General features: G+C 39.1%; 1 protein-coding gene across 20 annotated transcripts in view; it reads right to left on the bottom strand.

Annotated features, from left to right (window-relative positions):
• The window catches only part of MLIP (muscular LMNA interacting protein), a 293,059-nt gene that overhangs the window by 29,367 nt on the left and 240,191 nt on the right, over positions 1-23,501 (bottom strand). For 18 of the 20 annotated variants that reach the window (XM_067753439.1, XM_067753451.1, XM_067753456.1 and 15 more), the window contains one exon: positions 23,202-23,408. The exons of the other annotated variants lie outside the window; for them this stretch is intronic. In XM_067753439.1, coding sequence (XP_067609540.1) covers positions 23,202-23,408 — 207 coding nt within the window. The remainder of the gene's footprint in view (positions 1-23,201; positions 23,409-23,501) is intronic. 20 annotated transcript variants of the gene reach the window in all.

The following is a 23,501-nucleotide window of genomic DNA, read 5'->3' as shown; positions in this document are numbered from 1 at the left end:
GGAATGTGAAAGTTTCATTTACCAGTTGATCATGGTAACAATTCTATGCTAGAGATTCTATTTTTATTGCTATTTTATAGGTAAGGAAACTAAAGAAAGAGTTTGAATTGCTTTTCCAAATACAGACATAAAACAATTCATTTATTCAACCAAATTGTCAGTAACTGATATCTTATTATAAAGTCTGTAGACAAACTTTAAGCTGTATTTCACTATAGGTATACCCACTGATCAAATCAAAACACCTGCTAATGAGAAGACTCAGTAAAAATAACTGAAACCATATCATTTTAAAATATTTATTGATTGATTAAAATGGTTTGTTACATTAATACACCTATAAAATATTTACTTACAAAAAAGCTTTTTTTAAATAAAATTATTTTTAAAAATAGAAAAAGACATTGGTATACTTAAAAAGAAAATTTCTGGGAAAGATCAAGATGGATGGTTATCCTATGTAGGAGTATACATTTTCCTCTCTCTGTGGGAGACCTTAAAGTCTTGCCTTAACATCTAGCAATGGTGACAGCAGCCTGGGCGTCTGCACTAGGAGTGGTCATGACCTTGGGGAGACAGCAGTGAGCAGTGGCTTGAAGTGAGATCTTAGTTCCCTGCCCAGGAATTGAACCTGGGCAGCCTGGGTAAAAACCAGGAATCCTAACTGCTAGTCCACCAGGGGATAGTGGCTGGAACTAGAGCCACCCTGGCTCTTGTTCCCCTTGAAAACAAGAATTTTTCAAGGAGACAGAAGCTGTAAAAATAGGCACAAAGTTTATTATTAGAGGCACAGCACAACATGTGGGAGAGCACACAAAGAAGCAGTTTATCTAAGACAGAAGCAAGGCAGAAATACACATCCAGAGAAGAGTGCAGGTGTCCTCCTGAATGAGGAGTGCACTAGGGAAGTGATTTAAATCACTTATATAGGGCAGTTCTTCTGGGTCTTTGTTTACCTCTGTCCAATCATCTCACTTAGTTTCCCACATCTGCCCTGGCCCAGGGCCCTCTCCGATACGTGTATGCATCTTTTAACCAAGATGGATGCCAGTGTTGGGGGGCAGTCCTCTGGGAGATTGACAGCACCCAGAGGGATAGCATCCCCTGCTTTTTTGACCCCCAAGGAGCCTTTCTGCACATGTGCAGTCAGGGAGGTCCCCTTTACCCCAAGAACGATAGATGTGGTCATCTTATCCCTTTACTCTAGCAGAGCTCAGCTCCTGCCATTAACTTTTTCCTTGAAGTTGGAGACAAGCCCCAATTTACTCAGCTTGACAAATTCCAGCTGCTCATCCCCAGAGCCCATCTACCTCCTACCTCAGACAGGGCTGAGAAGTGTTCTGGACAGGAAGAATAGAGGTAGGAGATGAATAACTACCTCTCTCCTGCTCTGAAGGGAAAGCTAGAGTGGAAGGGATTTTCAGAGGCTACTCCAGAGACAAGCACTGAAATATTCAAATTGAAAGTGCTGGAAATATAAGAAATAACATCCTGTCTCCATAGCCTATGGTTGTGCTAAATAAAAGGTCAAAAATGTAGGTGGGATAAGAAAAGAGGAAAAGGTACACAAAGCTGAGTACTTCTGTGAGTACCCACTGTGAGTACTTCTGAGTACCCACTGTGAAAGTGGGCCAGAAGAGTTAGAATTTGGGTTAGACTAAAAAGACAGGGCTACCTCAGAGATTGTGAGAGTGGAAGACAGAATAAATGAGGCAGAGGCTGGAGAAAAGGTTAAACATTTGGGAGAGCGATAAACTTCCCACAGATGCACGTTATATGCACGTAGGTTTTCTCACCTGAGGGTCAAGAAAGTAGCTGAGACCCCATGACGATGTATTAATGGGGCCAGAGAAGAGGAGTCTTTCTAAATGAACTGAATTCTTAAAAACAGAGAGTGGGTGGCACTAGACCTAAACACAAAAGATGTGTTGTGGGTGGTACTTTATTAGCTTTGAAGATAAACATTTTTAAATGCATTGCAAAATGGAGGAAAAATTGGCAAAATGACTCTAGATGAGAGACAATTTTAAGATAGTAGCCTCACACACCCAGACACAAATTCCTTGGTAGCTTTATTTTTTCAGCAGTTATAGGTAGCAAATCATAATTATCAAAAATAAAGAAAATTCTCTCTATTTTTGATAGCCAAAATTTTGGTTTTCAGGATCCCGGACTTCAAATTTAGATCAGAAATATGGTATGTGTGGATATATATTTTATAAATCATGGAACCACATGTGTCATCTCAGACCCTGACATTTTAATACCAGCCTCTCGACTTTAAAAAGCCTGTCCCTGCTTCTCTTGGCCTGAGGACTCTTTCTGAGGAGGAATGCTCCCCTCCCCAACCTCAGGTTGTCCAACTCTGAGTTGTCTGCTCTCCACTGGCTCCCAGAATCCCTTGGGAAACTCAAGCTCCAGTTATCTACAGTGGCACCTTGCTTGGTGATACACCCTTTATTTTACCCTTGTCTCAGTCTCCACTACCTTAATTGCTATTCCTTGGAACCTCCCAAATTAACTACTAATATATGAATCCTTTTCTCAGGGAAATCCAAACCAAGATATGACTGATTCTCATTACTTGTGGTAGTTCTGTCCCATAAAGTAACTACAACCATGGAATTAGCAAATCCTGAACCATAGCTCTGAGAAGAAATACAGGATTGGGTTCCTGTGAGCTTCTAATTACATTTTCATCAGCCAATCAGACATCACCTTGTTTACCTTGTCTTCTGTTTAAAGACATCTGATTTAATATATATTATTGATTCATTAACACTGAACTCACAGCTAACAGCACCATAACTCATGCCTGAAGGAAGCTTACCTGACATGCACATTTTCTCTGTAAGGCACATCCATCACAACATTCTTGCATTTGAAACACTAGACAGCACTGCAGCACTAGGCTTAGGGGCCATTTAAAATAGCAAAATCACCAACAGAAAAGCACAATAATTCCAAACACGTGGGACTAGATTGTCCATGAAAAGAACCATTACTTATAACGTAAGAAAAACAAAACAAAACATCACCTTGTTCACCTCAGCTGGGAACATGTGCACAGGTCAATCAAGTTTTCCACTGTTCCCATATGTCCACACATGACCACAGAAGTGCAGTGAGTACTGACTTTTTAGTGAGTAGGCAAATTCACAAATATGGAATCTTGTGGAATTCCCTATGGCAAAGGGAGCAGGAACAGAAGAGGAGAGAATATGTAGAGTCTCTAAGCTGATGGTTCTGAGATGGCCTCAGAATTTATCTGCTCCCAGAATGTAGGTATCAATAGCAATACATGCTATAGATGCTCCCATACATGCTATAGATGTTCAGGATTAGCTGACCTAGAGCCAATAAAGTCATGTCGTGCAGGTGAAGAAAGAAGGATGCAGTGATGTATTATAGGATTGATGGTCATGTACCAGCCAGAACTGAGGACACACCAAAGGATATCAGCATCCACATACAACAGAGGAAGGTCAGAGACCTCCTGGTACCCTGAGGTTTGGGTTTCTAATAAGGTTGTGCTAGGAGCATTTGTTTTAGGGTTAGTGGTAGAGTTTTTAGTAGTGTTATACATTTTAGAGAGTGAGAAGGTGGAGATTGTGTTTTAGTTTAATGGGTTGGGAGATTGGGTTGTTTACGATATAGGGGATTTTGGGTCTTTTAATGAGGAAGCTATGGGAATTGCTGCTTTATACAGTTATGGTACTTGATTGGTGATTGTTACAGGTTGGTCATTGTTTATTGGTGTTGTGGTTATTATGGAGATTACTCGGGGTAACTAAATAAGAGCATACCAAGGGTAATAGTGATAAGGAAAGATAAAAAGTAAAGTTTGATAAGGGCTTGTTGGTTTGAGGTTAGTATGGAAGCCTTTAGTTGAATAAAGGCTGTAGTTTTTGGTAAGATGATTTCTAGTCAAGTTAGGTCTAGTAGGGAGGTTGCTAGTTTTTGGCTTATTGATAGGTTTAGGTGAGCGGATAGGCGATGTATGATTGTGGGGAAATATCCTAATAGAGTGGAGAATTTAGTGGAGTTTGAGGGGTGTATATATTTTAAGTTTTGTGTTTTGAGGTTGATTTCGAATGCAAGAATAAAACCTAAGGTCGTTATTATGAGAGCGGTTAGTTTTAGGTGTAAGGGTATGGTTATTAAGGACGTGGTCATTGGAGGAATATTGTTGGATAGAATGAATCCAGCGAAGATGCTTCTGATTAATAGACGTTTGATAGGGTTAGTTAATAGGGGATTATTTTCATTAATGTTCATGAAGGGAGGGAAGTGAGGTTGTCCTAGTAGTGTAAAGAAGATGATGCGAGTGCTATAAATAGCTGTGAGGGAGGTAGCGGTTAGAGTTAATAATAGGGCTCAGGCGTTGGTATAAGACGAAGTGGCGGCTTCAATGATGGTCTTTAGAGTAGAATCCAGTGAGGAATGGTATTCCTGTTAGTGCCAGACAGCCAATGATAAGGGCAGTTGTGGTGAAGGGAAGGGCTTTGTATAGTCCGTCCATTTTTCAAATGTCTTGTTCGTTGTTTAGGTTATGGATGATAGAGCCGGAACATAAGAATAATATAGCTTTGAAGAAGGCGTGTGTGCAAATGTGTAGAAATGCTAGGTAAGGCTGGTTGAGACCAATTGTTACTATTATGAAGCCTAGTTGGCTGGAGGTGGAAAAAGCAATAATTTTTTTGATATCGTTTTGGGTGAGGGTGCAAATGGCTGTGAATAAGGTGGTGAGGGCTCCCAGAGAAAGAGTTATTGTTTGAATGAGTTTGTTGTTTTCTATTAGAGGGTGGAAGCGGATAAGTAGGAAAATTCCTGCTATAACTATTGTGCTTGAGTGGAGTAGGGCTGAGACTGGGGTGGGACCTTCTATTGCTGAAGGGAGTCAGGGGTGAAGTCCGAATTGGGCTGATTTTCCAGCTGCGGCTAGTACGAGTCCTATGAGAGGAAGGTTTAAGGAGTTTTGGTTGAGTATGAAGAAGATTTTGTTGTAAATCTCAAGTGTTTATGTTAGATAGAAATCATGCTATTGACATAAGGAATCCGATATCTCTGATGCGATTATATAAGATTGAAGGGCGGCTGTGTTTGCGTCTGTCCATCCGAATCATCAGCTGATGAGTAAGAAGGATATAATGCCTACTCCTTCTCATCCAATGAAGAGTTGAAAGAGATTGTTAGCTGTGATGAGGATAAGTATAGTGATGAGGAAGAGGAGCAGGTATTTGAAGAATTGGTTGATGTGGGGGTCAGAGTGTATATATCATATTGAGAATTCTATGATTGATCATGTGATGAACAGTGCCAAGGGCATGAACATGAGTGAAAAGTAGTCTATTTTGAAGCTAAGTGTTAGTTTAAGGGTTTGGATGGTAATTCAGTGTCAATTTGAAATAAGTGCTTCTTGGTTTGTGTGAAGATGTATTATTGTTGGGATTATGCTAGTGAAGAAGGTGGAAAGGACAATATTTTTTACATAGTGTTTGTACTTGTTGCTTTTGTAGAGGTTTGTGTTGGATATTATGATTGGGGCAGTTAAGATTAGTAATGTGAGTAAAGCAGAGGAAGTGAATAGGTTTATTACTTTTATTTGGAGTTGCACCAATTTTTTGGTTCCTAAGACCAATGGATAACTGTTATCCTTTAAAAGTTTGAAAAAGCCACATTGTTAGGTGTGGAGGCATGAGTTAGCAGTTCTTGCAATACTTTTTTGGTAAATAAGAAGTTTTGGTCTTCTGTCACTAGTTTCACAAACTAGTGTTTTTCTTAAACTATATTTACAATAAAGGGGACCTAGGACAATTTTGGGGTTTAGTGATAGAAGTAGTAGGAGAATGACGTGTAGGGCTACTGAAGCGTGCTCTCGCGTGAGGGAGGGGGTGAGGTTGTTGATATGGTGAGTATGTTTGCCGTGTTCTGTTGTGATTAGCATATACAGGGAGTAGAGGGCAGTGATTACAATATTTGTTCCTATTAGGATAATAGTGAGGTTTGATCATGAGAAGGCTGATACAACCACGAGTAGTTCTCCAATCAGGTGGATGGTGGGGGTTAGAGCGAGGTTTGTGAGGCTTGCTAGTAGTCATCAGGTGGCTATTAGTGGGAGAAAGATTTGTGGGCCTCGTGCTAGGATTATGGTTTGGCAGTGGATTCGTCCATAGTTTGAGTCTGCCAGGCAGAATAGTATAGAGGATGTGAGGCCATGGGCGATTATTAGAGTGGTAGCTCCTATGTAACTTCAGGGGGTTTGGATAAGGATAGCTGCGATAACGAGTGCTATGTGGCTAACTGAGGAGTATGCGATGAGTGATTTTAGGTCTGTTTGACGTAAGCAGATAAAGCTGGTTATGATTATTCCTCACAAGGAGAGCATGAGGAAAGGGTAGGCTACATGTTCTCTCAAAGGGTTAAGCATTGATGTAATTCGTAGTATGCCGTAACCTCCAAGTTTTAGTAGTACAGCTGCAAGGACTATTGAACCTGCGATAGGGGCTTCTACGTGTGCTTTGGGTAGTCAAAGGTGTAGTCCGTACAGAGGTATTTTTACTAGGAAAGCTATTATACAGGCTAGTCATATGAGAGCGTTGGATCAGGAAGTGGACAGTGGTTGGGCTCAGTGTTGTAATAATAGGAAATTTAGAGATCCTGTTGTATTTTGCAGATATGTTAATACTACTAATAAAGGGAGGCACCCGGTTAGTGTGTAGAATAGGAAGTAGAGTCCTGCATTGAGTCGTTCTGTTTGGTTACCTCAGCGAGTAATAATAATGAGAGTGGGGATTAGTGTGGCTTCAAATATGATGTAGAATAGGATTAGTTCTGTCGCGGTGAATGTTATAATTAGGAGTGTTTGTAATATAATTAGTATTGTATATAAAGCTTTTTTCAGATGAGTGGTTCTTTGAGAAGGTGGGATTGGCTTGCTATTAGTATCAAGGGAAGAAGTCATATTGTTAGGATTAGGAGTGGTGTGGAGAGGGGGTCAGAGAAGAATGTTAGGGAGTAATTAAGGCTGTTGTCCTTGAGTTGATTGAGGAGGAGTAGGCTGGTAAAGCTGATTAGTAGGCTATGAGTTGTGGAACTAATTCAGATAAAGTTGCTTTTTGATAGTCAGGTTAGGGGTATTAGTATGATAGTGGGAATGATGAATTTTAGCGTTGGAGGAGATTGAGGCTTTGTACGTAGTCAGTGCCGTATGTGTCGTAGATTATGACTAGTAGGGCTAGTCCAATGGCTGCTTCACAGGCTGTGAATACTAGGAGAATAATTGGTATCATGCTGGCCAAGGTGAAGTGTGAATTTAGGATTGTGAGGGCTGCTAGGATGAAGAGTGATACCATTATACCCTCTAGGCCGAGTAGTGCAGATATTAGGTGGGATCGGTATATTAATAGGCTTACAAGAGATATGGTGAAGGCTATTAGGATATTTATATGGATTAGAGACATTTGGTAATCGTGAGTTTGAATCACAGTCTAGTGGGTCGAAATCACTTGTTTTGTTTTAAACTAAGTACCATATTTGTCTCATTCTAAGCCCTTTTGGGTTCATTCGTAGGCTAAACTGGCTGCTAGTAGGGAGATTAAGAATAAGGTTATAGTAACTATTGTGCTTAGGTTGTTTGTTTGGGTTGCTCAGGGGAGGGGAAGTAGGAGGGCGATTTCCAAGTCAAAGAGAAGAAAGATAATTGCTACCAGAAAGAATTTTATGGAGAAAGGTAGGCGGGCAGATCCTATAGGGTCAAATCCGCATTCATAGGGGCTTGTTTTTTCTGCATACATGTTTAGTTGAGGGAGTCAAAAAGCGATAAATACGAATAGTAAGGCTAGTGTTGTATTTGTTAGTAGTTTTAATAGGAGATTTATTGTTCTTTTTCGGAGTGTACCAAAACTAACTGATTGGAAGTCAGTTGTACTTATTAATACTAAAAGGACTATGAACCTCATCAATAGATAGATACGTAGAGAAATAGTCATACGACATCTATGAAATGTCAGTATTAAGCAGCGGCTTCGAAACCGAAGTGGTGATTTGATGTGAAGTGGAATTATATTTGGCGTATGAAACAAATGATGAGAAAAGTGGATCTGATGATGACGTGTAGTCCGTGGAAGCCTGTGGCCACAGAGAAAGTGGACCCGTAGATTCCGTCTGAGATTGTGAATGGGGCTTCGTAGTATTCTGATGCTTGGAGTAGGGTAAAATAAAGGCCGAGTATGATTGTGATGAAAAGGGCTTGAAGTATATGTTTGCGGCTTCCTTCTCTGAGACTGTGATGGGCTCAGGTGATAGATACACCAGAGGCTAGTAATACAGAGGTGTTAAGGAGTGGGACTTCTAAAGGGTTTAAGGGGTGGATGCCTATTGGTGGCCAGCATCCACCTAGTTCGGGAGTGGGGGCAAGGCTTGAGTGGTAAAAGGCTTAAAAAAAGCCTGTGAAAAATAGGACTTCTGATAAGATGAATAAGATTATTCAGTATCGAAGTCCTTTTTGGACAGTTGGTGTGTGGTGGCCCTGGAAAGTGTTTTCTCGGATGATGTCTTGCCATCATTGGCACATTGTTAGGATGTTTGTGAGTAAGCCCAAGATTAGTAGAATTATTGAGTTGAAGTGGTATCATATGATTAGGACTGATGTTATAAGAAGTGCTGAGAGAGCTCCTGTGAGGGGCCAAGGACTGGGGTTTACTATGTGGTATGAGTGGGTTTGGTGGGTCATTATGTATTGTCATGCAGGTATAAGCTTATTGGGACAGTGAATACGTAGGCTTGAATTAAGGCGACAGCGAATCCCAGGATGGTTAACAGAGTAAGAATGGAGAATGTGATGAGAGCTGTGAATAGGCTGGTGCTTATTAGTGCAAGAGTTGTTTTTCCAATTAGATGTATTAATAAGTGGCCTGCTGTAATGTTGGTGATTAGTCATACGGCTAGTGATACTGGTTGAATAAGTAGGCTAATAGTTTCGATAATTACTAATATGGGAATGAGGAAAGTGGGTGTGCCTTGTGGTAGAAGGTGGGCTAAGGATGTTTTTGCTTTGTTGCGGAAACCTGTAATAATGGTGCCAGCTCATAGAGAAATAGCCATTCCTATGTTTATTGAGAGTTGTGTGGTAGGTGTAAATGAGTGGGGTAATATTCCAAGAAGATTTGTGGAGGCAATAAATAGGAGAAGTGAGATAAGTATTAGAGATCAGGTTTGTCCTTTAAGGTTATGTGTATTTATCAACTGTTTTGATGTAAGTTTGGTTAGTCATTGTTGAATGGAAATTGTGAGATTGTTAATTAGTTGATTTGGTGTTGGGAATAACATAGTGGGGAATATAATAATTAGAGTGATGATAAGGTTGCCTAGTATTACTGGGACCATGAAAGGGGTAAATAGATTTTCGTTCATATAATGTTTCAAGGGGTTTGTTGTTTTTGTGTTTTGGTGAATATTAATTTGGGGTTGGGGGAGTAGAAATGTTTGGAGATTTTTAGTTGGAATAGTGTGAAGAGGGTTAGGAATATAGATAGGATAGTAAGGAGTCATGTTGATGTATCTAGTTGTGGCATGTCATTAAGGGGAGCTTTGGCTCTCAATCTTTAACTTAAAAGCTTAACGCTAGTTTAGCTTCTTAATGAGATTATAGTATGGATGCAGATCATTTTTCAAAGTTCTCTAAGGGTACTAGTTCGAGAACAATTGGTATAAAACTATGATTTGAGCCACAGATTTCTGAACATTGCCCATAGAATAAGCCTGGTTGTGTTGATATTAAGGTTGTTTGGTTTAGGCGTCCAGGGATTGCATCTGTTTTTAGGCCTAGGGAGGGAACAGCTCATGAGTGTAGCACGTCTTTGGAGGAGACTAGTATTCGGATTGTTATTTGTATAGGTAAGACTATTTGATTGTCCACTTCTAGTAGTCGTAGTTCTCCTGGTTTTAGGTCTGATGTTGGGATTATGTAAGAGTCGAAGTTTAGGTGTTCATAGTCGGTGTATTCGTAGCTTCAGTATCATTGGTGGCCTATTGTTTTTACAGTCAGAGAAGGGTTATTAATTTTGTCTATTATGTAGAGGATTCATAGGGAGGGTAAGGCAATTAGAATTAAAATGGTGGCTGGGAGGATAGTTCAAACAGTCTCTACTTCTTGGGCGTCTATTGTGCTGGTATGTGTTAGTTTGGTTGTAAGTATTATGGTGATGATATAGAGGACTAGGGAACTAATTAGGAAAATAATTATTAATGTATGATCATGGAAGTGTAGGAGTTCTTCTATAATGGATGATGTTGCATCTTGGAAGCCTAGATGAAAGGGATATGCCATGGAGATATACAGAATTTTCCCTTGTGACTTAACTTTGACAAAGTTATGTAAGGCTTTACTAATATCTCATTTATAAAGAGAGACATAGTTGTTATGGTGTTGGCTTGAAACCAATTAGAGAGGGTTCAATTCCTTCCTTTCTTGATCATTTTGGGTTGACATATGCTGGTTCTTCAAATGTATGATATGGTGGAGGACATCCATTTAGTCATTCAATGTTTGTGGAGGTGAGGTCTACTGTTAATACTTCTCGTTTGGATGTAAATGCTTCTCAGATGATGAAAATTATTAGTATAACTGCTGTTAGTGAGATGAAAGAGCCTATTGATGAAATAGTGTTTCATGTTGTGTAGGCGTCTGGGTAGTCGGAATATCATCAAGGTATGCCGGATAAGCCTAAGAAATGCTGTGGGAAGAATGTTAGGTTTACACCTAATAATATAATTATAAAGTAGATTTTTGCTCATGTTGAGTTAAGTGTGTATCCTGAGAATAGTGGGAATCAGTGGACAAACCCTCCTATGATGGCGAAGACAGCTCCAATTGAAAGTACATAGTGAAATTGGGCGACTACGTAGTAGGTATCATGGAGAACAATATATAGTGATGAATTAGCTAGAACGATGCCAGTTAGGCCACCTACTGTGAAGAGGAAAATAAAGCCTAGGGGTCATATTAGATCAGGGGATCATTTAATATTCCCTCCGTGAAGTGATGCTAATCAACTAAAGACTTTTACTCCTGTGGGGATAGCAATGATTATAGTGGCTGATGTAAAATATGCTCGCGTGTCGACGTCTATACCAACCGTGAATATATGATGAGCCCATACAATAAAGCCTAAGAACCCGATAGAAACTATGGCTCAGACTATTCCCATATACCCGAAAAGTTCTTTTTTTCCTGAGTAGTAAGTTACAGTGTGTGAAATTATTCCGAAGCCAGGTAAGATTAGACTATATACTTCGGGGTGGCCAAAGAATCAAAATAGGTGCTGATACAGGATTGGGTCTCCTCCTCCTGCAGGGTCAAAGAAGGTTGTGTTTAGGTTCCCGCCAGTTAATAGTATGGTAATTCCGTCTGCTAAGACGGGTAGTAATAGGAGTAATACTGCTGTGACTAGGACTGATCATATGAAGAGGGGTGTTTGGTATTGGGTTATAGCGGGTGGTTTTATGTTAATGATAGTTGTAATGAAATTGATAGCTCCGAAGATTGAGGATACAATGGCTAGGTGTAGAGTGAAAATGGTAAGGTCTACTGAGGCTCCTGCATGTGCTAGGTTTCCGGCTAAAGGGGGATATACAGTTCAGCCTGTGCCCACACCAGCTTCAACCATTGAGGATGCTTTTAGTAATAGGAAGGAAGGAGGAAGTAGTCAGAAGCTTATGTTGTTTATATGGGGAAAAGCTATGTCAGGTGCTCCAATTATTAAGGGAACTAGTCAGTTTCCAAACCCACCGGTTATGATAGGTATGACTATGAAAAAAATTATCACGAAGGCATGGGCTGTTACTAGTACATTATAAACTTGGTCGTCTCCGATTAGTGTGCAAGGTTGACCTAGTTCAGCGCGAATTAATAAGCTTAGGCCCATGCCTACTATTCCTGCTCAGGCGCCAAATAACAGGTATAAGGTGCCAATGTCTTTGTGGTTAGTTGAGAATAGTCAGCGATTTATGAACATAGGTAAAATGGCCGAGTAGGTATTAGACTGTAAATCTAAAGGCAGAGGTAGAGTCCTCTTTTTGCCAAGTCCTGTGGTGAATGTTCATCTTGAATTGCAAATTCAAGGAAGCAGCTTCAATCCTGCTGGGACTTCTCCCGCTTTTCTTTTCTCGGGGCAGGAGAAGTAGATTGAAGCCAATTGATTAGGGTATTTAGCTGTTAACTAAAAGTTTGTGGGAGATGTATCCCTCCAATCTAGTGAGGATTTAGCTTAATTAAAGTGTTTTATTTGCATTCAATTGATGTAAGGTATAGTCTTGCAATCTTTATTAGGCAGGGGTTAAGTAAATTATACTTGCTTAGGCCTTTAAAGGCTCTTGGTCTGATTTAACCTAAACTCCTACAGGAAGATGGAGAGTATTGGTGTGAGAGGTAGGAGTATTGTGGATATTATGATTGCTGTTGGTAGAAGGGTTATTTGTTTTGTGGAGTGAAATTGTCATATTTTTATGTTGTTTGTAGAGGGGAATAGGGTTAATGCTGTGGAGTAGGCGAGGCGTATGTAGAAATATAAGTTGATTAGTGCTGTAATGGCTATGAATGTTGGTATAATAAGAATATCGTTTTTTGTTAATTCTTGAATAAGCATTCATTTGAGTATGAAACTTGAAAGTGGAGGGAGTCCTCCTATGGAGAGTAGGGTGAGCATGGTGAGGGTTGTGGTGTTGGGTATTATGTTTCATGTTTGGGGTAGTGATAATGTAGTGGTGGTTGAGTTTTGGATGAATAACATGAACATGGTGAAAGTTATTGTGATATAGATTAGTAAGTTTAGTAAAGTTAGGGTTTGGTTATATAGTAGGATAGTTGTTATTCATCCTATGTGGGTGATTGATGAGTAGGCCATAATCTTTCGGAGTTGTGTTTGGTTTAGTCCACCTCAGCCTCCAACTAGGATAGAAAGTAAAGATATAATTAGTATTAGATGTAGGTTGATTGATGGTGAGATTTTATAGAGGATTGATAGGGGTGCAAGTTTTTGTCATGTGAGTAGGATTAGGCCTTTAGTTAGGGGAATGCCTTGTGTTACTTCGGGTAATCAGAAGTGGAAGGGGGATAGTCCTAGTCTGATAGCTAGGGCCATTGTTATTAGTATAGATGCTGTTGGGTTGAATAGTTTTGTGATGGTCCATTGGCCGGAGTGTAGTAGGTTAATAATGACTGCTGTTATGAGTAGCGTGGATGCGGTAGTTTGTGTTAGGAAATACTTAGTGGAGGCTTCTGCGGCTCGGGGATTAGAATTTTTTATTATGATGGGGATAAGGGCTATTGTATTTATTTCAAATCCAATTCAGGCAAATAGTCAATGAGAGCTGGTGGTTATGATTACTGTTCCTAGGATGAGGGCTATTAGGATAATGATAAGGATGGATGCATTTATTAGTATGGGAAGGGTATAAACCAACATTTTCAGGGTATGGGCCCGATTGCTTGTTTAGCTGACCTTACTGTAGATTATAGTGTAACATGGTAGCACAGAGAACTTTGAATTCTTAGGGGTAGGTTCGATTCCTACTATTCTAGAAATAAGAGGGTTTAAACCTCTATTATTTACTCTATCAAAGTAACTCTTTTGTCAGACATATTTCTTGTCTTTTATGTTTGAGGGGGAATGCCTGCTATTATAATGGGCAGTGAGACGTGTCATATACAGAGGACTAGTGTTAGGGGAAGGAAATTCTTTCAGAGTAGGTGTATTAATTGATCATATCGGAATCGGGGGTAAGATGCTCGAATTCATAGGAAGGATATTGTGAGCAGTAGTGTTTTGTGTTTTGACAATGAGGATTTTTATGTATAGTTCTGGTGTGTAGGGGTTGTGGAATGCTCCTAGAAATAAGATAGTTGTGAATATATTTATTATAATGATGTTGGCATATTCTGCTAGGAAGAATAGGACGAAAGGGCCTGCTGCATATTCTACATTGAAGCCGGATACAAGTTCTGATTCTCCTTCTGTTAAATCGAAGGGGGCTTGGTTAGTTTCTGCCAGGGTGGAAATGAATCATATTATGGCTAATGGTCATGAAGGAAAAAATAGTCATAGTTGTTCTTGCGTTGTGGTTAGTGTGGATAAGGTAAAGGAGCCGTTTATTAGGAGTACTGATAGGAGGATAATGGCTAGTGTTACTTCATATGAGATTGTTTGTGCTACTGCTTGGAGAGCTCCAATTAGTGCGTATTTTGAGTTGGAAGCTCAGCCGGATCACAGGATAGAGTAGACGGCTAGGCTGGATATTGCTAGCATGAATAATATTCCTAGGTTTATGTTGATGAGAGGATATGGTATGGGTAGGGGGCTTCATATTGTGAGGCCTAGGGTTAGGGTAAGTATGGGTGCGATGATAAATATAGTGGTGGAGGATGTAGCTGGTCATAGGGGTTCTTTAGTGAATAGCTTGATTGCATCAGCAAAGGGTTGGAGCAGGCCATGTGGGCCCATGATGTTTGGTCCTTTTCGGAGTTGTATATAACCTAGGATTTTGCGCTCTACTAGTGTTAGGAATGCTACAGCTAAGAGGATAGGGAGGACGAGTGTTAGGATGTTAATTATAAACATTTTGTTGGGGAGAGGATTTGAACCTCTGGGTGTAAAAGTTTAAGTTTTATGCAATTGCCAGACTCTGCCACCTCAACAAAGCCCTGGTCTTGGGCAGGTATGATTTGCGCTTATTTATTAAGCTGAGATTAGATCATTAATTGTTTGAAGGCACTTATTTGAAGTTGGTCTTATTTCTCTTGTCCTTTCGTACTGGGAGAAATGCATAATAGATAGAAACCAACCTGGATTACTCCGGTCTGAACTCAGATCACGTAGGACTTTAATCGTTGAACAAACGAAACCTTAATAGCAGCTACACCATTAGGATGTCCTGATCCAACATCGAGGTCGTAAACCCTATTGTCGATATGGACTCTAGAATAGGATTGCGCTGTTATCCCTAGGGTAACTTGTTCCGTTGATCAAAACTTTGGATCAATAAGTGATACTATGCTTTGGCTAGTAGGCCTAGGCTTTAATCACTCGGAGGGTTTTTTGTACTCCGAGGTCACCCCAACCGAAATTGTCAACCCATATAAAGCTTTGTTAGCCCTTGGTGGTTTGGGTTTGTGATTTTGGGGTTGATTAATTGAAGCTCCATAGGGTCTTCTCGTCTTATTTTGTTATCCCCGCCTCTTCACGGGGAGGTCAATTTCACTGATTAAAAGTAAGAGACGGTAAAACCCTCGTGTGGCCATTCATTCAAGTCCTTATTTAGAGAACAAGTGATTATGCTACCTTTGCATGGTCAGGATACCGCGGCTGTTTAATGATTGTCACTGGGCAGGCAGTGCCTCTAATACTGGTTATGCTAGAGGTGATGTTTTTGGTAAACAGGCGGAGTTTGTGTTTGCTGAGTTCCTTTTACTTTTTTAAATCTTCCCTTAATGCACGCCTGTGTTGGGTTAACAGTGTTTTTAATAAATAATTTAGTGTTGGGTTATATTTACTAGCTGTTAATTATCAGTATATTATCAGTTACTGATGTAAGCTTGTGAGAGGAGAAAAATTTCTTGTTACTCATGTTAACAGTATTGCTTCTATAGTTGTATAGATTAGTCCAATAGTCAGGCTAGGAGTGGGTTTACTTATTGTTGGAATTAAAACATTGTTTTATTGTCGAGCTTGAACGCTTTCTCAATTGGTGGCTGCTTTTAGGCCAACTATGGTTTATGTTTATATTACTCTCTAGTTAAGGTTGTATCCATTTCTAAAAAGCTGTACCTTTTTAGACTAACGATTAAATATACGTTAAGACTTGATGTGGTTTTTAGTATTATTTAACGTTGAACTGAAATTCCTTTCTTGGACAACCAGCTATCACCAGGCTCGTTAGGCTTTTCACCTCTATTATAAGTCTTCTCACTATTTTGCCACATAGATGAGTTTGTTCTGGTTACTGCTTGTAAGTAGCTCGTCTGGTTTCGGGTAATTTAGCTTAAGGTCTCTTTGCTAAGTTGTTACTAGTTAAGTCATTATGCAAAAAGTACAAGGGGTAAGCTTTGCTTTTTTTTACTTTTAGTGTTTCTTTCATATTTCCCTTACGGTACTTTCTCTATAGCGCCATTGGTGATTAAATTTCTATCTCCTATACTTTAGATGTATGATGAATGTTTTATTTGATTAGTTTATGGTAGTAGCTGTGGGAGGGGGTGTGGGCTAGGTTTAGTTCAAGATATACACGGGTTGTGGAATCTTCTAGGTGTAAACTAGGTGCTTTGTTTAAGCTACATCTTGTTTTATCCAAGCACACTTTCCAGTATGCTTACCTTGTTATGACTTGTCTCCTCTCGTAGCTTAGCATGGGTTAGTGAGCTGGGGCTCTGCTGTGGTACTTGAGGAGGGTGACGGGCGGTGTGTGCGTGCTTCATGGCCTTATTCAATTAAGCACTCTGCTCTTAAATTACTACTAAATCCTCCTTTGGTTTTTAGATTTCATAAAAACTTTCGTGTGGGTATGAGGGGTGTTCTTAGTATAGAAAATGTAGCCCATTTCTTCCCATCCCATAGGTTACACCTTGACCTAACATTTTTATGTATGGTAGTTATGCTTACTTTCGCTCGCTTTTAGGGTTTGCTGAAGACGGCGGTATATAGACTGAAGTAGCAAGGGTTGGTGAGGTTAATCGGGGTTTATCGGTTACAGAACAGGCTCCTCTAGAGGGATATGAAGCACCGCCAAGTCCTTTGAGTTTTAGGCTGTTGCCAGTAGTACTCTGGCGAATAGTCTTGTTTTGTGACTATTTAGGTTTATGACTAAGCATAGTGGGGTATCTAATCCCAGTTTGGGTCCTAGTTGTCATGTACTCAGATTGTACTAAAGTCACTTTCGTGGTTTAGCTTAGTTTTAATTATGGCTTTTTACAGCTTAATTAGGATTTGACTTTATTCTGTGTGATTCCTTAACACTCTTTACGCCGTGTCTCTATTAATTTGGGTCAACCGTATGACCGCGGTGGCTGGCTCGAAGTTTACCAACCCTAGTTAACATGACTTAGTCAAAATTTTGTTCATGGCTTAATTTTTATCACTGCTGTGTCCCGTGGGGGTGTGGCTAAGCAAGGTGTTGTGAGCTGCTAGAGTAGCGTGCTTGATACCTGCTCCTTTTGATCTTTGTGATTTGGAGGACATTCTCACCGGGATGTGGATGCTTGTAATGTGTAAGTCTGTTAAGAATTAATAGAAAGGCTGAGACCAAACCTTTATGTTGATGGGGCTGGCGAGCCCATCTAGACATTTTCAGTGTCTTGCTTTATGAAAAATTTAAGCTACATTAACCTATGGGGTGTAAAAGATGTTCGTATAATTTCATTATGGGGCTTGTGTCAGATTTAGTATTGATTTATGAATAAAATGGTTCATAGATCTAGGGAGGAACCTGTATAGGGGGGTGGTGAATATCTAAGCAGATGATTAGTTTTGTATGGGATAAGAGGGGTTTGATCCACTACGAGATACAGTTTTTTGAGCCCGGGGGGAATAGTGGAGTACTATGTCCTGTAACCATTAATTTAATTGCACATGTTGGTTGTGCTAGTCAAATAACAAATACATACAAGTCCAGCTACAATTTGCTTGACTGTGACGAGAACTTTTAAGGTCATAGCTGAGTCTGTGCAAATCCCTCCCCCAAAAATAAAAAATACCAAATGTATGAAAACTCAGTTATGTGTGAGCATGGACTGATTAGTCACTAACCCATCGAGATGTCTTATTTAAGGGAAACGAGTGGGCGATTTTAAGTTAAAATTGTCCTGAAGTAAGAACCAGATGTCTTATAAAGATCACTGTTAGCTACCCCCACGATTTATGGGCCCGGTGCGAGAAGAGGGATCCCTGCCGAGCGGGTTGCTGGTTTCACGTGGCATGTTGATTAAGCTCGTGATCTAATGGAGCGGCCATAGTGTTAGCTGACTTGAATTTGTTTCAGGACATGTCCTATGTACGATCAATAATTTTATGTAATATGTAAAATTAATAAAATTTAATACGAGCTTTAACTGCTCGTGGGGAAAATAATTGAATGCACAGTTATACATAGCATGTACATATATACATTTACAGGAAGACGCTATTATTGACACGTGGAGGTACATGTGTGTATGATTTATATAACAAAAGTATTATAAAATAAATTATTTTCATTACTGACATAGCACTGTAGCCTTGTGGTTATTCTACAATAAACCTTTTTCAGGGAATAGTTTATGTAGAATTTCAGCTTTGGGTGCTGGCAGTGAGGCGCAATGCTTCTTCCTTGAGTCTTAGGGAGGTGTGGTTTTCTCCTTTTCCGGTTTACAAAGCTGGGGTATTTTGTTATACTACAAAGACTCTTCACTTTAGGAGTTTATTCTCGATAAGACTAGTTACTGGTATTAACACTAGGATTAGGAGAAAATATAAGATGGATGCTAATTGGCCTACAATTATGTATGGGTGTTCTACGGGTTGACCTCCAATTCACGTTAGGGTTAGGAGGTCTGCGACTAGTATTCAGAATAAAAGTTGGCTGAAGGGTCGGAATATTACGCTTCGTTGTTTAGATGTGTGGAGTATTGGGATGAACATTAGGACAGGATTGAGAGTAGTAGGGCTAAAACTCCTCCTAGTTTGTTGGGAATTGATCGTAAGATTGTGTATGCGAATAGGAAGTACCATTCTGGTTTAATGTGTGCTGGGGTGCTGAGTGGGTTTGCTGGAGTGTAGTTGTCGGGGTCTCCTAGCAGGTCAGGTGCGAATAAGGTTAGTGTAAGTAGGGTTAAGATTAGTAGTAAGGCACCTAGGATGTCTTTGATTGTGTAGTAGGGGTGAAATGGGATTTTGTCTGTGTTGGATGGAATTCCTGTGGGATTGCTAGATCCTGTTTCGTGGAGGAATAGTAGGTGGATGGTTGCTAGTGCTAGGATGATAAAGGGGAGAATGAAGTGGAAGGCAAAGAAGCGTGTTAGTGTTGTTTTGTCAATGGAAAAGCCACCTCAAATTCATTTGACTAGAGTGGTACCGATGTAGGGGATTGCTGATAGGAGGTTGGTAATGATGGTTGTGCCTCAAAATGATATTTTTCCTCAGGGTAGGATATAGCCTACGAATGCAGTAGCTATAACTGTGAATAGTAGTATTACCCCAATGTTTCATGTTTCTTGGAAGGCGTGGGAGCCATAGTATAGGCCACGTCCTACGTGGACGTAAAGGTAAATGAAGAATATGGAAGCTCTGTTTGCATGTAGATATCGAATAATTCAGCCATAATTAACGTCTCGGCAAATATGCGTGACAGATGAGAAGGCAGTTGTCGTGTCTGGTATGTAGTGTATTGCTAGGAATAGGCCTGTTAGGATTTGTACAATTAGGCAGAGACCAAGTAGGGAGCCAAAGTTCCATCATGAAGAGATGTTTGATGGGGTGGGAAGGTCGATAAATGTGTAATTGAGGATTTTTATTAGTGGGTGTGTTTTTCGAATGTTGGTCATTGGTGTTCTTGTTGAATGACAACGATGATTTTTCATGTCATTGGTCATGGTTGAAGTCCATGTCAGAATAATGATGACATACATTGTTTGTATTATAAGCATTATTTTTGTAATTAGTTTTGTGGGGGTTCTTCAAAGCCTTCACCTATTTATAAGGGTTTAGGAGTGATTGTGGGTGGTGGTGTTGGGTGTGGGATTGTTTTAAACTTTGGTGGTTCATTTTTAGGTTTAATAGTATTTTTGATTTATCTGGGGGGAATGTTGGTTGTGTTTGGTTACACAACAGCTATGGCTACTGAGCAGTACCCTGAGGTTTGGGTTTCTAATAAGGTTGTGTTAGGAGCATTTCTTTTAGGATTAGTCGTAGAGTTTTTAGTAGTGTTATACGTTTTAGAGAGTGAGAAGGTGGAGATTGTGTTTGAGTTTAATGGGTTGGGTTGTTTACGATACAGGGTATTTGGGGTTCTGCCAGAACAGAATTGGTTTGAGACGACATGAATGATAAGTCTGAGGTGACAACATGGCACCCTGGGGGAACTGACAAGCAAGCATCTGAAGGTATAAAACTGGATCTCAGAGGAGAAGCAGAATTGGACATGTGGATTTGAGGATTATCAGTACAAGTAAGATCACCCCAGAAGCCTGTGAGTAGGTGAATATCTGAAGTGAGGCAGTTAGAGAGAAGAGGTAGAGGAGGACATGTCCACCAAGAAAACAAAGAAGGAGCAGTCAGGGAGTTGAAATGTACATATTATCCCAAGAGCAGAATGATGACAGAGATTCAAGAGTGAATGATCAACGGTGTCAACTGCTAAAAGGCATAAAAGAGATAGAAGACTCAGAAAATTCAGCTGAGTTTGCTGACAAGCAGTTTACCCTTGAGAGAGAAATTTCAGTAGAGTGGTTGAGGTGAAAGACAAAATGCCTTCAAGAATGAATTAAAGAGTAACTTACAGAAGAGGGATGGCTACTGATCACTTTGAGAGAAAGTCTTGAAATTTCTAGGTTTGTAGCATCAGCAAGGAAAAGGAAGGGGAAGTATTCATTTTATTTTGTGTTTTGAAGTTTCTGCATACAAAAAAGATGGGTTCAATGGAAAAAGAACAAATGAAGATGTAAGAGAGTGATGACATGCATACTAAAAGGATGGGTTCAATGGAAAAAGAACAAATGAAGATGTAAGAGAGTGATGGCAATGACAATTCAGGAAGGCTTATTAATACAAAGACCTAACTCTTATATGGTTCTTGTTATGTCCCAGGCACTATTCTAAGTGCTTTATACATATTAGTCCATCTTAATCTCATAATATTCTATTAAGACAGTACTATTATCATCCTCACTTGCCCACTGTCACCATCTGGAAGGAGTGGGTTCAAGAAATGAACTCAGATGGACTGACTAAAGACACCATGCTCTATCCATTGGGCTATGCTAGTTATAAGGGTTAAAGAAGGAAATAAGAGTAATGACTCCCTTCATGAGACGGGGAAAAGAGAGGAAATACTGGTTTAAGCACAATAACAGGGAAACACCTGAGCATCTTCATATATGATAGGACATCATATGAAGTTCATCATATGAACTAATGACAGTAAGAGAATAGAACAGGGATTAATGTAAGTATTTAGGACAAGAGAGAAGCACACACTACAGATGAAACAGAAGAACAAAACTTGTCAAACATCTTCTGTAGCCCCAGTTGATAAGGGAGCCCTAGAGGCAGTTATGTAAGGTCAAGTTCAATGTGGACCTCTGGGGGAGGGGAGGGAAGGGAAGGTTTGAGTTTGGAGATGAGCCCAGCAGATAAAGCTGCAAAGTGAGATCTGGGAAGGATGTTAGGATATTGGAGAGAAGTTAATTTAAATGACAGTTATGTTTTACAATTTCAGACAAGAAGCTATTTTCAGTAAAAAAGAAACACAAGTCTTGATAACTTGGTATGCTATTGGCTGAATATTTACAACACAGTGTTTGTAAACATTGATATCAAATTGAGTAAAATTAATACATTTTAATAGGAGCAATTAAAATACAAAACTAAGCAACTGAATCTTCCATCAAGAAATGTTGTCTAACTACAACATCATCATCATCATCATTATTATTATTTCAGGTGTGAAAATATCAATAAATCTCAGACACTGAAAGATGAAATCTATTGTGAAGCTTGTGTAGACTGAAAATAGTTGTCTAGCCTCAAATGGCTTTCATATATTGTTTTTCACAGCCTGACCAAGCAAAGGCTAAATTATGAATGAAATACTGACTCTACCTTTGCTAAATGTCTCCAGAAAACACCACTAAAAATGTCAAAAGAAGAGCTATTTGAAGCAATTGATATCTATAAAATACAATTATAATCCTATCATAGATGATAATTTATATAAGAAAATGGTTGTTAGTATCAGAATTTTTAACTCTATTTAATAGCTAAATGGATGTCATAGACATTGGCTAGTACTAAAAGAGGGAGAATTACAGATAATATAAAATCATTTTAAAATATCATACTCTCCCTGAAATACTTCTTTTTCTAGACCTAGAATGAAAAGCAACCAAGGCCATACAAATGTCATCCTGAACTTTGCCTAAAAACATTTGTTTTGCAGAAAACGGATGTTTTAAAAATTTAATTCAGGGTTGACAACTCAGTCATGATAAATGTTGTTAAATATAAAAAGATAATTTTTCCTCATATAATTATATTCACTTTTTAGATGATTCTTTGTGTTTAGACTGGGTTTATGAACATTTTTTTTAATGCTTTAAGGCCCAAGGAATATTGTTCAACTACATATGCCCTTGATTGATTTCCAAATATAGAGGTGTATTTCATTAAATATAGAGAATTTGCAAAACAAATGTTTTAAAACAAGATTTTACATTTAAAAAAAAGATTTAATTGCAGGTTGATTTTGACTAGTCAATTCTTTTAGAAAAGTTTCAAGGTCTGAGAGTCTGTGTTAAGCCAGAATGTCTTTATGGTGATGCTCAGAAGAGCAAAGGATGCTTATACATAAGCCTTATGTGCTATTGACTGCTTGCTTCTAATAGAATATTTATGATTACATTCCAAAGCCAACTATAAGTATTTTTGCTTTTTTAAAAATATATATACATATTTTTTAGGTACTGAACACCTCATTACTTGTTACATATCCCATCACTATACATTATGAGGCAGATAGTTACATTTTTAAATAAAATATTAATATTTATTGCAGATATCTGCAGAAATTCTAATTACTTATTTGCCCACTGACTGCAATTATAAATGCTTCCTCATCAAGGTATTGTCATTTTAAGAAGCTTTTTAAGAATGTTAAACTAAGACTAGAAGATAAATTAATAATAGCACCTTTTAAGGTTTTGAAACATGTCTTGGGATTTCCACCTTGGGATTAGAACATGAAACAATGAGCAATGCAAATTAGGAAATGACTTTTAAAGGAAACATAAATATTTCATAATTCCCCAAGGTTAATTATTATCTTTTTTTAAGGACATGTGTCTTCACACAAATATTTAACATTCTTAATATATTTAAATATTCTTAATATATGTTTCATCCACATATAAGTTTCGAAAGTTAAGCATGAAGAAGGTTCACAGCACAGGGCATTCTCACCTTATTATATGCGTTGTGACTAGACAGGGTGTGAGAATTCTCCTGTTCATCACTCAGGGAGAAGGAGGACAAGTGACTGAAGGGTCCTGGGGTAAGACAGTCAGCATGTGGGAGGGTCTGTGGATGCATCAGAGACTTAGCAGGAGGATGGAGTTTAGTTTGATATAAAGGATGGAGAGAAAAAGGCTTGGGAGGGACAGGCACATCCTGGGAAGAAGAAAGGCATAAAGAGGATGTTAGTGGGCAAAGGTCAAGCTCACTTGGAATTAAGTCTAAATATTATAGACTTTGCATCAGAAT

The sequence above is a fragment of the Pseudorca crassidens genome, chromosome 10 (genome assembly GCF_039906515.1).
Source record: "Pseudorca crassidens isolate mPseCra1 chromosome 10, mPseCra1.hap1, whole genome shotgun sequence".
In the NCBI taxonomy this organism is placed as follows: domain Eukaryota; kingdom Metazoa; phylum Chordata; class Mammalia; order Artiodactyla; family Delphinidae; genus Pseudorca; species Pseudorca crassidens.
Note: the sequence above shows the minus strand (reverse complement) of the source record. Positions and strands in the feature narration are given on the sequence as shown.